Source organism: Micromys minutus, assembly GCF_963924665.1.
Source record: "Micromys minutus genome assembly, chromosome: 28".
In the NCBI taxonomy this organism is placed as follows: domain Eukaryota; kingdom Metazoa; phylum Chordata; class Mammalia; order Rodentia; family Muridae; genus Micromys; species Micromys minutus.
In genome coordinates this window covers 39,270,167-39,285,108 of record NC_137963.1, presented here as the reverse complement: position 1 = coordinate 39,285,108, position 14,942 = coordinate 39,270,167, and the positions used below count along the sequence as shown (strand labels likewise).

The following is a 14,942-nucleotide window of genomic DNA, read 5'->3' as shown; positions in this document are numbered from 1 at the left end:
CGAACAGGGACCCTCAGGACTTAGTGAACAGGCACACAAATGAAACCCAGGCCACCCTCAAGGACTCAGAGTCTGGATAGGCAAGGATAAGACACCCTAACAAACAATCCCAGAAGACGAGCAGGAGACTCAGGCAGTGAAGGTGGTGTGGGTCAGGGAACCTGAAATTCAAACACTCGAAACCTTGATGGTCTTGACAAGATTGGCTGTACTGTTGGCCACCTCCTTGGCTGACTGTACAAACTGGCGCTTGGCAGTGGGATTGGCAGTCCGAGCGGAAGCCAGGCGACAGCTGTTACACAGTGCAGAAGTGTGCTTGGCCACAATAGTGGCTGCAGACAGCACCTGAGGAGACAGAGATGGAAAAGCTGTGACAGAGCCAGAGGGAAGAATGCAAACCTAAGGTGGAGGGTGGAGGATGTACCTCAGTCTGTATAGGAAAGGAAGTGCAGGTTTGGAAAAAAAGGGGCTCAAAGATGAACTGGATGTGAGCTGGGAGAAATGGACAACAGATACATTAATGGAGAAAAATCAAAATGGGACAGTGGGGGAACGGGCTCCGGTATCTCTAAAGATGTGCCCTCATTGCTATGCGGAAGAGCACGGAGAGGGGGAGAAGCACTGTGTGAAGGTGGGGGATGCATCCCGGCCTTCCTCATACATGCTTCCGCTGCCTCCTTCCTCTTAGAGTGTGCCCACCCTTTCTCAGCCTTGCCCATGTTACCTGTTCTCTTGCATTACCTGGGCCTGGGTACAGCCAGGCTCCCCCAAACTCTGACAGGCCATCTGAATTGCCTGGTTTGCACGGGCAAACTGTGTGGGTTCCACCAGTCCTTGCTGCCCAGCTTGGCTATTGGGGTCAGAGACACCAACCAGATATGCTGCCTACGAAGACATAAACAGCGGTTGAGGGGAAGGTGGAGATGGAGAACAGAACCCATCTTTCTCAGTTCTGTGCCGAGAGAAGCAGAAATAAGAAACCACCTTAAATCACCTGCTTAAGACAAACTTTGATTTTGTTAAAACTGACCCAAACATTTCAGAAGATTAAAAAGGTAAGCAGGTTGGGTGTGGTAGTGCTTGCCTATAATCCCAATACTGAGGAGACAAAGATCATGGTGAGTCTGCCTAGAGTATGTAGTAAGTCACCATCTCAAACAAACAAACAAACAAACCAAAAACAACAAGCACCAAGAAGGCTTTGATTGTGGCTTGTCTCAGTGTAGAAGTGTGTGTCTGTGGATCACAGTGCATTGTTAAACAGCAGAAATGCATGGAAGGCATGTTCGTGCAGAGGCAGGGGTGTGCCTGAGGACAGCCTCGGCCAGTTAAGGACTATCCTGCTAAAAAAAGGATAGGTAATTCCAGAAGTATAAGGCTGTTAAGGTACTTAACACCAACAGTACCTCCAAGCTTTGGCAATGGATGGATACAAAGTTTTCCATTTTTATAATGGGAAGACATCATAATATTAAATTCACACTTCAATTAACATGTGATAGCTTTGCTTTTTCTTCTGTTATGTTTCCCAAAAAATAAGAAAAGAGGGGAAAAAAAAAACAGGAAGATTTTTAGAAGTCAAGCCTGGGCTGGAGAGACAGCTCAGCAGTTAAGAGCACTTAACTTGTAAAAGACCTGGGTTCAATTCCCAGCACTTGGTGGTTCAAAACTGTAACTTATTTTAGGAGATCTGACATTGTGCACTGGGCACTCACATGGTACACACACGCTGGCAAAATACTCATGCACATTTAAAGAAGCAAAGTCAAATCACTCAGAGTAGGCTACAGGAAAACTGGATGAAGGGATAGGGTGAGGGAAAATGGCAGGTGATTAGCAAAGAAAAACTAATGAAATCCTCAGGACAGTTTTTTTTGTTTGTTTGTTTGTTTTGTTTTGTTTTCCTCTGAGACAGGGTTTCTCTGTGTAGCCTGGCTGTCCTGGAACTCACTTTATAGAACAGGTTGGCCTCAAACTCAGAGCTCCACCTGCAGGCAGGTGCTCAGACTAAAGTGACCAGAACCTACCCCGACACTCCCTCCTCTGTAACTGATAAAAGTAATTCACTAGGTGGGGGTGTAGCTCAGTTGAGGCTCTAGTTCAACCCCCAGCAGCATCAACAAAAGCCTCACAGCAGGTCAGAGTAATCAAAACAGTCCCAGCAACCTGGACTGTAGGTGTTCAATGATGGTCCCTCGAGCACTCACACACTCTCCCCCTTCCCCTCTCCACCTCAGGAAATTACCTGTGCAGCTGCCTCAGTGAAGCCACAGAGAGCCTTGGAGGCTGTAGCAATGGCATCTCCAAACTCTGGCAGATTTCCATTCTTGGCATTTTGGGAGATGCCAGTCATGGCCTCACCTAGGACCTGAGGAAGAGCGGGTATCAGGAAGCTCTGGTCATGTCCACTGAGCACCAATGTACTCGTGCTTCCCGTCCCTGCCTCTCTGGAGCTCCTCGTCCCACTAACCTTTGAGTTCTCCATGACACTGTCCAAGCAACCGAAGTAGGACATGTCGTTGATGGGTTGGACTGGATTCTCCAGGAGTTCCCGGACTGTCTGTAGGGAAAGTGACAGGAAATTTGACTCTCCCTCAGCCCCAGCTCCTCAGCCCCAGCCCCCGTGCTAAGGGCTCACCTCTAGCTGCCGAAGTGCATTGTCACACTCCTTCTGGCCAGGTGCTTGCTGGGTGCACATGGTGATGAGCTGGTTGATGCTGTCTGTCACGGCCCTGAGTGGGGGAGGGGAGTGTGGAACTGAGTCCCGTGTGCGTGGACTGTGTATTGTTTTCTTTGCTTTACTACTGCCAAGTCAGGGTGTCTCATGAAATGTCTCCTTTCTGGCCTTCTCACAGGTCCCCAGAGCTAGGCTTCCCAGGTCCAGCTTACCGGGCAGCTGCAGCCAGCTGACTCTTGAGGTTGGGAGCAGCAGGGTCTGTGGACAAGGCCTTAGCAGCCAGAAGAAGTTTGCTTGAAGACATGGATATGCCCTTCAGGTTGGATACCACCTGGGCTCGGTCCTCCGGGCTCTGTTGAAGGGAGGCACACATTGCTCTGTCAATCTATCTCTAGAAGGATCTCCTTTCCAAACAGTCAAGTTCTACTAGGCTAGAGAGGAGCCAGGAGCAGACCCAGATTCTGAGCATCTACTCTGGTCAGCTAGACCCTCTGCCCTTCTTACCGGGGCCTGTCCGGCCATCTCCACGCCAGCTTCCAGGAAGGTACTGAAGTCCTGTCCAAATCGACCGGAGGCCCGAGCCAGGTCCTGAGGGGTTCCTCGGGAGGCCTGCACCAGCTCTGTGGCTGCCTGATTTAATCCAGCAGCAGCTTCATTCAGCCGGCTCTGTGCTTCCTGAAATGTCCCAGTGCTTGGAGGAAGCTGCAGGGTCCGAGGGGAAGTCAGAAAGATGAGTGGAGATGACGGGGAGAGTTTAGAACAGGATGGGGAAGAATGGCGCAAAGCCGGGGATAGTGAGAAAGTACAGATCCGGGACAGCGGGTCAAAGGCTGAGCCCAGAGATAGAGTCCTCTCACCGAGTCGCTCAGGAGTCGCTTGCTGGCATCTCCAACGACTCTCAGGGCATTATCCACATCTCTCTGGCCAGGCAGGCAGCTGACACAGCGGTTCAGGGCCTGGGTCACTGCTTTAGCTACCTGAAGTGGGATGAAGCAGGTTGCCAAAGAGGGAATAATTTGGGAGAGCCCCGTTTTACTCTGGGACACAGGAGATACCCAGCTGTCCTGGCACTAAAACAGGAAGAACTTTTGTAACTGAACAAGCTGAGGTTAGGGTCACAAACAGTAACCACCCATCCCAACACACCCACAAACATCCCAAACCTGCTGCCTAGCCAGGTTTGTACCTTCACCTAACTGAGAACACACGAAGTAGCAGAGCGTGTGCCCCGTTAGGGCAGGCCTTGTGAAGAGACCTAAGCAAGGGGAAGTTGGGGGAGGAACCTTCCCAACACCTGACCTGAGCAAGCCTTTGCTGGCTCTCCGGGTCCCCTGGATGGCCTGATGCCTTTTTTGCCTCCTCAATGAGGCTGCTGGCCTTGTCCAGAACGTCACTGGCCGTGTCAAGCACAATGGCCTGTACTGCAGGGTCTGATGTCAGCGCTGCCACACCCCGCGCAGCCTGGGCAAGTGACCTTAGTCCACCGGCTACATCCCGGGCTGCGATGCCTGGAGACACACAGAGAGCAGAGGTTGCTCTATTAGCCTCTTTCTCTACAGCTCCCCTTCTGTCTCCACTTCAGCATCACACATGCCACTCCCAGCCCTGTGCCTGCATACCTGCATAGTTCTCATTACCCTGGGCAATCTCCCCCAGCAGCTTGGCGATGGCAGAGCTCACCGCTTTGGTGCTGTTGCCAAGATCTTGGGTACATTTCTCCATCTGCAGATAAGGGTGATGAAGGCTCAGGTGGAGGAGGAAGTGAGAGGCACTTGAGAAGGTTCAGGGGGAAGGCTGGCAGTATCGATGAAGGTCCACAGCATGGCTGCGCAGACTTTCAGGGTTGAGCGAGGGCACATTATTAAGACTACTCACTGTTTCCCCAGGCAAGGGTTTAAGCTTGCCATCTCGAGCTGCTGCTTTTATGTCCTGCAGGTCTTTCTCTAGATTCTGTACGACACTCAGTGCAGAATCCATCTCCAAAGGCCCGCATGCCTCCTGAGCCTGGGGCGGTGAACAACAGAGTTATGGCCGTATTCCTAGGCCTCGGGTTACACTCATCCCTCTCAGAGGCTACGCTGTGTGACTTCTCCCCATCCCAGGCGTCTACGCAGCGCCTCATGCTCCACAGCTAGAAATGGCTGCCATACCTTTTGAGCAGCAGTGCGGAGCTCTGCCAGGGCAGTGCCTAGGTTCTTTGCACACTGACTTAGCTGCATCGCTGAAGCCTGGTCCTGAATTGTTGGCACTGAGGCTTTTGCTGCTGCCACCATCTTCCCACCTGGCTGTTGGAGAATAAATATGCAAATGAGGTATGTCACCCTCCCTCTAGCCCTTGAACAGACATTGATCAGGATACAGTAAGCACTCAGGTTTGGTCTTGGCTAATAGCAGATGTTCAGACTGTGGGAAATGTAAGGCCATAGAAACATGGGAGGGTCTGGTCTTGGAAGTGGAGTGTCTTGCCTGCAGGAAGCTCTGGCTGGCAGCGATGAGGGCGAGCTGAGCACTAGGGCTGTCAGGTTGAGCTTGGCTTCCTCGGACACCCTGCACCAGCAATGGAATCTGCTCCGCCACAGCCTGAAGGTCGAGATGTCATGAGTATCATGTTTGAGAGTCGCTCTCCTCACTCCTCCCCACTCCCACACACCTCTTGGAGACTTACCTTACAGCTCTGCACCAGTAGTGGCTGGGGGCCTGCAGAGGCCTTGGAGGCGGAGGCCGCATGCTGGGCTGCAGCGATGGTCTGTGTAGCAGAGGCTGCAGCTTGTTTGGCTGCATGCTGGAAGGCAGAGTAGTCAGAAGGCCCTCGTTACACCCTAAGGAAACACTGCTTGCTCACCCGTCCCTGGCACCCCTCCCAGATCACCAGCCATACCTCCAGGCGCTGCACCAATTTCTTCTTGATGGCATTCTGCGCAGCTGCATTGGTGGCCATGCGAAGCCCCTCAGCTGCTTCCCGGAGTCGCTGCTGCTGCTCCTCACTGTCAGGGTGGGCGGCTGCTCCCTGTGGAGATTCACTGTCCATCATCACTCTGAACTAAAATATGCTCTTTCCTGACTCCCAAACCCAGTTTTAAAGCTCATTTGCTTTCCTGACCTCATTCTGAATCACCTTCACGGAGGCTTTCGCTGCAGAGCTGAAGACTGTTTCAGAAAGGATAAGTTGTAGGAAGCCCCAGGGTACTTGATTCCACTCGGATGTGAATTTCTCAGTGGACCTCTGCCTGCCCTACAGAACCCTCAGAATTCTACATTAACTAGGATGAGCAGGATGAGCTGGGAAGGGGAAGACTTTCTCTGGAGAAGGGATCTCAGGAATGCGTAGCAGTCATAAAGCCCAAGGGACCTTTGGCAATCCCTTCTGATGGTCTTTACACCCTGTGTGTCAATGTTTAATGTGATCTTATTCCACATGGCTATTGGAGACCCCGGACCAAAAAGCTATCTGCCAAGCAGGTGTAGCAGCAACCAAGGAAAGTGAGAACAGCAGACCTTCCACATGAAAGAAAAAAATGTGGACCCTTGTGGTCAGAGTCCACTTGTGTCATAGGACTGGACGTCTGGCTGGTGGCCCACCTGCAGGAAGGCAGAAGCTTCCTGGGAGTTTCCTCATCAATTCCCTTCTACCTTCTGCCTTCCTTGGGTCATTCCATCAGACAAGGTCCCACCTGGACCTTGATACTTCCCTTCAGGGCCCAGTTTAGGGTTTGTACCTTGGCCGCCTCTACCATCTTGGCGGTGGCATCAGCAAGGATCTTGGCAGCACTCAGGAGCTTTCTAGAATTTTCCAGATCACTCTCCCCCTCAGCATCGGCCTTGATAGCATTGACCAGGTCGGAGGTGGCTTGGGCCAGGATGCGGGCCTGTCGCACCATCTCCCCTAGAACACAGGATAGCCTCCAGTAAGAAAGCTAGAGATACTGAAAGAGGCAAACAATATAGTCTGGGCTGTCAGGAACAGAGAAGAGGCTGGCAAAGGTCTTAAATGATTTCCTCTAGGTTCCAGGTTTCTGGGTTAAATCTGGGAAGACAGACCTGGTGAGTTCCCATGAGAGGAAGGGCGGTTTCCAGCTAGTATTCTAGTACATGTCCTGAGAGGACGAGGCAGTCGTCTCTGAATGATTTGGGGTAAGATGAAGTAGAGAAGCTACTTTCCCTCCTCCTCTTGTTTACAAGCCTAGCTAACTCTTAACTGCGTAGAACTTGGTATCTTTTTAAATGCTCCAAGGAAGACAGAACGAGGCTTATACTCTGCTTTGCCAGTGGGGAAGTGGAGGCTCTAGATTCAACAATGAGCCTAGAGTTACCCAGCTAGAAAGGCTACTGTGCTGATCCTCAGAGCCTGGGTGGCCAGGTCTGTAAGGTAAATGTACAGTGGGCTTGGGGCACCGGCCCTGGGGCTTTGTCTTCCTGGAGGCGATTACTCTTACCAGCATCACCCATGGAGCTGAAGATGTTTTCAGTGACAGTGAGGATGGTATCAGTGGCTTGGTCGTATCGACCAGCAGGCCCAGCCCCTGTGGCATGGGCTTTCACATGCTGCAGTAGCTCATTGAGGGCCTGGGTGACAGCTGTGGCAGCTGCTCCTACCCCTCGCAACAGCTGGCCATCATCTGTAGCTGCCTGGGAGGCAGACACACAGCCCTCCACAGCTTTGGCTACCAGTCGTCCGGCCTCTACCAGCTGTTCTTGGCAGACAGGTGAGCTGATTGTAGGCGCTACCACCTATGGGAAGAGAATTTCAGACACGCAGGCAAGAGAAAGAAGCTGGGAGATGGGTCTTTGTGGTGGTCAGGGATGAAATGAGAGGTGATGTGCTGGTAATATTATTATTATATATATATTATTCAGGGGCAAAGGATACAGCAAATCTGGGCTCACCTTGGTACAGGCCACCAGTTGGGAGGTGGACAGGGCACACTGTGTAGCTGCAGCAATTACTTGGGTCTGAAGTCCCGAGTCCTCGGTGCGCTGGGCCACACCCTTGGCCTTGAGGACCAGGGCAGCTGCAGCACTTGCCACAGCCTTGGCCAGCTGCATCAGGACATCCTATGGGAAGAAAGCAGCCAGTGAGGTCTGAGACTGCGCTTATGTGGACACTGCTCACAGGCATAAGCTGCTTCATTATCCCATTGACTCCAGTCATCCAATCAGAGGACAGCAGATGCACAAGCGCTGAGAACCTATCCCAGGCCCCTCTACCTCCAGCACCCAGACGGAGACCCTCACCGAGAACCCTCACCGACAGAAATAGAATGTATACCAAAGGGAGAGGTGCATGAGGCGGATACACTCGGACGGTGATGGGGAGGGCAGTAGGGGTTCAATGGGATGCTCAGTCTCAGTGTGCAAGGATCATCTGCAGTTTCCGGAGCAAGACCCTGTCCTACCCTATCCGATTTATTTTCTTTCAGTCTAGGCCTCCCCATCTCCCATCATGTCTGTTCCCCTAGGAGGCTGAGGAAGAGGCGTGGAAGCGAGTGTATGCGGCTCAGAGAGGACCAAGCTGGGAGGCCCAGGCCAGAGACCGTTACCGTAGGGGAATCGGGGGGAGATGGAGCCCCAGCCCCTCTGGGTACACACATCTGTATGGGAAATCCAGGGCAAAAAAGTCAGCTGAGGCAACTTGCCTAGGGTGGGGGAAAGGGAAGGGGACAGCTAGAGGAACATCATCCTCAGTGTGGGGAGGGTGTCCTGAGATAGCTTAAAGCTGGGGCCATGACTATTTACAGGGAAGTCAGGGCTAAGAACATCATCAGTAAGTACCAAAGTAAACCAGGAGACTGTATCTGTATCCAGGGGTTCTGAATTCTCTCTCACACCCAAGAGACTAGAAGTTCTCAGTATCGTATCTGGAAACATGATTGGCCTGGTTTGGATGGGCCAATTCACAGAAAGAGGGACAAGGGCTAGATTTTGGATCAGAAATCACCTCCTAGGAGTGGGGGCTCTGGGAGCTGGGTTTATCACCAACCTGGAAGTGGGGGTCAGTATCACTCTCCCCGATTTGCTGCAACAGCTCCCCACTGGCCTGGCCCACGTTCCCAGCTGCCTGCAGCAGGTTCTGACGGGGCTGTGGAGAGTGGACACCTGTCAGAAGCTGCTTGACACTGGCCATGTGCCCACAGGTCTCACTAGCTCCTGGGACACACTTCCCGTGTCCACCCTCACCACAGCCCTGTGGCCTCTGACCTCAGCGCTGGCAGGCTGCGCACTGCGGAGCAGTTCTGACACCGCCCCTGCAAGGCCCTTTGCTGCTTGCAGAAGGGGCCGGCCATTGCCACCTTCATCCTCCAGCAGGGCGGCCAGCAACTTCACCCCACGGGACATCTCGGTGAGGTTGGAGGAGATGGTGGTGACTGCACAGCCCACTGCAGTATAGTCGGTCTCTGCAGGATCTCCTGAGGACAGGAAGCGGAGAAAGACGCTGAGATGGAACAGGGAGGAAACACCACTGCAGTCAGAGATGGTCACACCCACAACCTGCTACAGTGGGTCACGGCAGTCACACACGGAACACATCACACACTGTGCTGTGCACACTTGCTCTCCCCCTTCACATACGCAGGCTGGCATCCAGCCTACCTGCTGTCAGGTTCACCACGGAGGCAGTGCCAGCTGTGATGGCATCTACCTGGGAGTGGATCTCATGCTTTGATTCATCCATCTTGTTCTTACGCCAAGCTTTGGAGGCCTGAGAGAAAGAGGCAAAACCTTAGGGCCTGCTCTGGTTTAATTACCCTCTACTCCTCAGAGTCCCGGCCTGAAACCACTTGGCTTCTTCTCTACCCCATACTCACAGCATCCTGGCCGAGAGGGGGTAGAGTATCAAAGTCATCGAGAGTAGCCTGGGCAGCCTGCACAGCCTGCATGCTGGAGTTAATGGTTCCAGTGAGTGCCTGCTGGGCTGAAGTCTAAAAGACAGGGAGAAGAGTAACAGAGACCAGAAAGTGACGTCTAGAAGAAAGCAAAGATGGAGGAAGAGGCTGGGGAAAGGAGACAGGGACCCGTGTCACGGCATGGGTGGGGGCATTCTTACCAAAGGTGGCATGTGTCCCCGGTGCATCTGGCCGCTGGTGATCTGTTGCTGGGCAGGCGGCATGCTCCCCACTTGGAAGTTCTCAGGGCCAGAGGCTCCAGAGCGCATGATGGCTGGTAGAGCCACGGAGCCATGCTCCACTTTCCCGACTCGGTTGTACTGCTGCTGAAGCACTGTGGACCTGGACACACATGACCAATTACAACCCCTCTGCAGTCCTGGCTCTCTGCCTTCCTAATGCTGTGGCTCTTTAATATAGTTCCCCATGTGTGGTTACCATGCCAACACCATATCCCCAACACCCAACCATAAAATTATTTCATTGCTAGTTCCTAACTGTAATATTGCTACTGTGATAAATTGAAATGTAGTTTACATCTGAAATACGGGTTATAGGATATGTGATTCCCCCCGAAAGGGTGATGACCCGTAGGGTAGAAACTGCTGATCTAGGGGTTAATAAAGTCGTGTTATAGCCTGAGCCCAGTGAGAGCCATGTGCTGGAGCAACGGCTCAGCAGTTAACAGAACCTGCTGCTCTGAAAGGACCAGGGTTTAGTTCCAAGAACACACAGCAGGCAGCGTACAACCACTGTTCCCGGGCAAAGGGACTCCAGTTCCAAGGGAGCCTGCTCTAAGGATGCTCAACACCCGTGATTCCTCGTAGTCAAGCCTTACTTTCCCTATTCAAGGAACGGTATCAGCCCAACTCCCTTCCTACTTTTTGGGAGACACCGAGTCCTCCAACATAGTAGACTCTTCATCTCCCTCCAGCCCAAAATGGTCCTTGCTCTTTTTCTGTAAGAAGCAAAAAAGGAAGAAGAGTTGAGGCCGTTAAGTTAGAGGCAGTCAGCCATTTTCTAGAACTTGGGTCCAGTTTCTAGAGGACTGTCGTAGGAAGCAGAGGGTGTGCGAATGCTCAGGCTGAGTGGAAGCACTCACCTTCTTAAGGATGATATCAATGTAACCAGCAATGAGCTGTGCGATCTGCTCGCCCTCAGTCGTCTGTACTGAGTAGTAGCCATCCTGGTAGTCTCCAAAGTCCTAGAGCGACAAGGTGGGAACTGAGCACGAGACAAGTATCTCCCCAGTGTGGAAACGGGGAGGAAGAAAGGCACCAAGTCCACTTGATATAAGCAAGGTCTGTGCCACCAGCCCTCTAGGAAACTGGCCCACCGTCCTTCAACCACTGGTGTCTCTCTCTCTCTTTCGGTTTATTTATTTATCTTATTTATATGAGTCTACTGTAGCTGTCTTCAGACACACCAAAAGAGGGCATGAGATCAGATGGTTGTGAGCCACCATGTGGGTGCTGGGATTTGAACTCAGGACCTCTGGAAGAGCAGTCAGTGTTCTTAACCACTGAGCCATCTCTCCAGCCCAACCATTGGTTTACCTCCCTCTTTAGAGGGAGTAATTTCTGAGTAGTGGCCTTTCTGCTACAGTTTCATATACATGTCCTTTAGACTCTTTACTCCCCCCCAGAGGATACAATTGGGAAGACATCAGCATTTATTAAATGACCATCCTTGCAGACTGGCAAAAAGATACAAAGTGGAAAAACAGCATCAACATTTCTATTTTCATTATCTGGCACTCTATCAAGCCGGTATCAATTTTCAATTCATAACCTCAGAACTAAAAAAGGAGGAAAAGAACAGCTATAAGCAGCTGGTTCGGAAAGAAGGGAGGCTTGTCTTTCTGTTAGCTTTTCCTTACAATTCCTGAGGCCTCAGCTTGCTGCTTACATTGTGTCTTTTTGACCCTAAATAGCCCTGGATGGTCTGCTTCTCACTATTCAGTACGGTCTAATGCACAGCAAACTCCTTTGCCTCAGAGTGCTAAGTGCTGGGACTAGACACATAACTATGCCCAACTTGCTTTTCTTTTCTTTCTCTCTCTTTTTTTTAAATAGTTTTACTTATTTTGTGGACCAGGGACTGAACTTCCACCTTTACCTATGCTAGGCAAGTGCTTTATCACTGAGGATACAACCCTCTGAGGTAGTTTGAATGAGGTACCTCACTCCACAGTCAAGGCATCTGAACACTTGGCTGTACTATTTGGGGGTGCTTAGAAGGTATGTCCTTGCTGGAGAAAGTATGCCACTGGGGGCAGGCTTTGAAAACTCAGGACTAAGCATTCCCAGCTTGCTCCCTGCTTCCTACTTGCAGTTTAAGATGGGAGCCCTCAGCTGCTCCTGCCTCCAGGCCTGCCTGCTTCCCCACTGCCACGGTGATGGTGATAGGCTCCCATCCACTACAATCATAACCCTCATCTGTGAGCTGCCTGGTCATGTCGTTCTGTCATAAATAGGAAGGAAACTCTCCAGGCTCTGCACCTGACTGTCTACAGGCCACTCATTCTGTAAGAGCTTCCGGTGTCCTCTCCTTCCCACAAGAGCTGACTCTGTTCTGAAGTCATATCCAATGCACATACCCGAAAGGAGGGCGAAAGACCTTTGTACTTGCTCTTCTTGAACAACCCCAAAGCCCTTCCCCATTGGGATCCCAGCACCCACCAGAGTGAAGCTCTTGGGAGAGGCAGCCCAGCGTTTGATGTTGGTGAGGCTCCATTCCTGGATTACCTCCTTGGTCTTCTCATCCACACGCATCACACATTCCTTAGTGATGCCCAACAGCCTGGGCACTAGTTTATTCTTCCCCTTCATCTTCTCCTGCAAGAGAGAGGTTGGAATTGGTGTCATAGGTTAAAGGTCAAATGTAAGGCAAATTCTCAGATCAGCTCTAAACCACAAGGAGATGCTGAGGTGGCCAGGACAAAGCTCTGCTAGGAACAGAGCAATGGCGATGGAGGACTGACAAGAGACAAGATGTACATGGTCAAAGGAAGCCATGATGGAAAAGATGGAAGCGAGCCGAGGAGCTCAGGGAGACAAAAGCAAGAATTAGACAGAAGGAAGACAACAAGAAGGGTCAGAACTCACCTTCACTAGGAAGAAGGAGACACCGTAAGTCTTGAGGGAACGGGCCAGCTTCACATAGCGTACCTTGGCCTCAATCTCACTCATCTGCCCACAGTTCTTGTGTGCCTTCAAGTAGGAGAGGGAACGTTAGCCATGTGGGGTAGCCGTGCACTGCAGGAGCCACGCTAGGGTGCCAACTATAGCGACAGAGTGTTACTGGTACACAGAAGGGTTCAGGAAGGCACGAGACGAGATGCAACGTGGGCTGGCTAACGAGCAGAAGCAACAACGTAAGAAATTCAGTAAAGGAACTTGAAGATGTTCTGCAGATGGGACTAGAGAGTTAAGTAGGAGAGTCAGGACCATCAGAGCTCAAAAGAGGACGCCTGTGGTGCTGAGTGCTCAGAATGGGAACAACACTTTACATGTGGACAAAGGTTACATTTCACAGCAATTTCAGGTGTAAATGTTCCTATCTGGCTTCCACAGAGTAAAGGCAAGGAAAACATTAGGTTGAGCGAAGCGTGGTAACACATTCACAATCCCAAGTCTTAAGAGGCTGAGCTAAGAGGACTACTACGCACTAGAGGCCAGCATGGGCCTCAAAGTGATGGAAATTGCACAGCAAACTTGCTGACGAGCTGGGACTAACATTCGGATCTTCTGCTTCCTTTGCACAAGACAGGCAGAGAAGAGCTGGGAGGGCAGAAGCAAGGGGCAGAGATGGAGGAGGTAGGGTCCACTCAGCCAGAAGAGTCAAGCAGCCAAGCTCCCAGGCCATCCCAGACACTCCCCTGCCCCATTCACCTGGAAGATCTTACGCTCTCCCTTCTGCTTCACATACTCCTTGGGCAGGAAGTCCTTCAGGCTACACCAGAAAAGGGAGGGTCAGCATGGAGTGGACAGCAGTGGGGCATGTGGGCCATGAACTGTGGGGTCTAGAGGTCTGAGGAAATGCCTAGGACAGTGTCATCTCTGAGAAAGACTGAGGGAACTGGTCTGCACTGGCTTCTGAAAGAGTGGGAACTCAACATGAGCTCCTGAGTGACCTGTGCTTTCTGTGGGAAGGGGACTGAGGAAACTTAAATTGGAGGCTTAGTTTTCTGAGGAAGAGAGGAAGCCAAGAAGAAAGGAAGCTCCCTATAAGGATGGACCATGCCCTTGGAAAACTAAGAAAGTCTCATTAATGTCTTTGAATCCTGAGAAATAGCAGTGAATGAGATTTGGGGATCCTTTGGATTTAATGGTTCCCACAAGGAAGATGTCCTATTTTCCTTTGGCTAATAGAACAAATTCCTCAGAGAATCTAAAACAAACACAAACAAGTTACAGGGGAAGTGCAGATTCTGAACATTCCCACTCTGACAGAGCACAATGGTGTCTGGAAGGTGGTGACCCATGGGTGTCAACCCTCAAACCTTGGCAGAGGAAAGAGGAGAGGAAGGCTTGGGGTGCAGACGGGGCCACTGGGTCACAGTGGTAAGGGGTCCCAAGCTATAACAGAATGTGGGACGTGGGTCACTTACTCAAGGAAGCCAGCCTTGTGCTTCTGCTCATTGTGAGGTCCAAACTGGATCTGGCATTGGAAACCTGCAAACTCACAGGCCTTGTCAAAGGAGACAGGGTGGGAGCCATTCAGGATGTCATCTCGTGCCTGGAGAACACAGAAGGAACAGTGTATGGGGAGCAGGGATATCCGTGTTAACTGTGCCCTGCCCCCACGTCACTCAGCCAACCTTCCTTACCTGCACATACAGAAGGTTCAGCTGCACAGGGTCTCGGGAATCCACATTCTGGTCTGAGTAGAAGAACTTTCTCCGCAGCAGCAGTGTTTCCTGCTCTTCCACTCCCTGTTCCCTCAGTGTCCGCCCATGGTCCAGCCAGTTCACTGGAACAGAGCGTAGGACCTTTGCACAACCTCACATGGCCCCCTGCTGCCTAGTGTCTGGGTTTTTACTTCTTCACCGCCTGCCTTCCCTCGGAGAAGTGTAAGTTCCATGATTCAGGGTAAACAGGAAATAAATGGCTGCCCTTCCTCCCTCCACCTCCAGGACGCGTCTACCACTTACACTCATCGTCCGTGTGCAGCTTCTGCTTTAGCTTCTCCATCTTCTTCTCATCTCGCAGCAGGGTCTTGTCTTTTCTTAGCGTCCCTGTCCCCTCATCCTTCTTTTCTTCCATCAGCTCTCGAACCAGTGAATACTCATCATGGTTGGTAATACCTAAGGAAAAGGGGAGGTTTGGAAATTCCCTGACCATAAAAGTCTTTTGACAGAGTTGGACCCTCCTGGCCCAGGC

General features: G+C 51.5%; 1 protein-coding gene across 1 annotated transcript in view; it reads right to left on the bottom strand.

Annotated features, from left to right (window-relative positions):
• Positions 1–14,942, bottom strand: part of TLN1 (talin 1) — a 29,538-nt gene that overhangs the window by 8,216 nt on the left and 6,380 nt on the right. The window contains exons 5-35 of the mRNA XM_080940114.1: positions 14,714–14,866; positions 14,390–14,532; positions 14,171–14,298; positions 13,452–13,512; positions 12,666–12,770; positions 12,240–12,395; positions 10,661–10,762; positions 10,440–10,516; positions 9,720–9,900; positions 9,481–9,594; positions 9,266–9,374; positions 8,873–9,081; positions 8,655–8,753; positions 7,562–7,729; positions 7,111–7,405; positions 6,394–6,560; positions 5,556–5,684; positions 5,343–5,459; positions 5,144–5,257; positions 4,828–4,962; positions 4,553–4,681; positions 4,297–4,399; positions 3,977–4,185; positions 3,535–3,654; positions 3,182–3,379; positions 2,890–3,029; positions 2,639–2,732; positions 2,471–2,560; positions 2,246–2,368; positions 742–885; positions 184–345 (exon numbers count right to left, since the gene is read on the bottom strand). Of these exons, the coding sequence (XP_080796240.1) occupies positions 184–345; positions 742–885; positions 2,246–2,368; positions 2,471–2,560; positions 2,639–2,732; positions 2,890–3,029; positions 3,182–3,379; positions 3,535–3,654; positions 3,977–4,185; positions 4,297–4,399; positions 4,553–4,681; positions 4,828–4,962; positions 5,144–5,257; positions 5,343–5,459; positions 5,556–5,684; positions 6,394–6,560; positions 7,111–7,405; positions 7,562–7,729; positions 8,655–8,753; positions 8,873–9,081; positions 9,266–9,374; positions 9,481–9,594; positions 9,720–9,900; positions 10,440–10,516; positions 10,661–10,762; positions 12,240–12,395; positions 12,666–12,770; positions 13,452–13,512; positions 14,171–14,298; positions 14,390–14,532; positions 14,714–14,866 (4,274 nt within the window). The remainder of the gene's footprint in view (positions 1–183; positions 346–741; positions 886–2,245; positions 2,369–2,470; positions 2,561–2,638; positions 2,733–2,889; positions 3,030–3,181; positions 3,380–3,534; positions 3,655–3,976; positions 4,186–4,296; positions 4,400–4,552; positions 4,682–4,827; positions 4,963–5,143; positions 5,258–5,342; positions 5,460–5,555; positions 5,685–6,393; positions 6,561–7,110; positions 7,406–7,561; positions 7,730–8,654; positions 8,754–8,872; positions 9,082–9,265; positions 9,375–9,480; positions 9,595–9,719; positions 9,901–10,439; positions 10,517–10,660; positions 10,763–12,239; positions 12,396–12,665; positions 12,771–13,451; positions 13,513–14,170; positions 14,299–14,389; positions 14,533–14,713; positions 14,867–14,942) is intronic.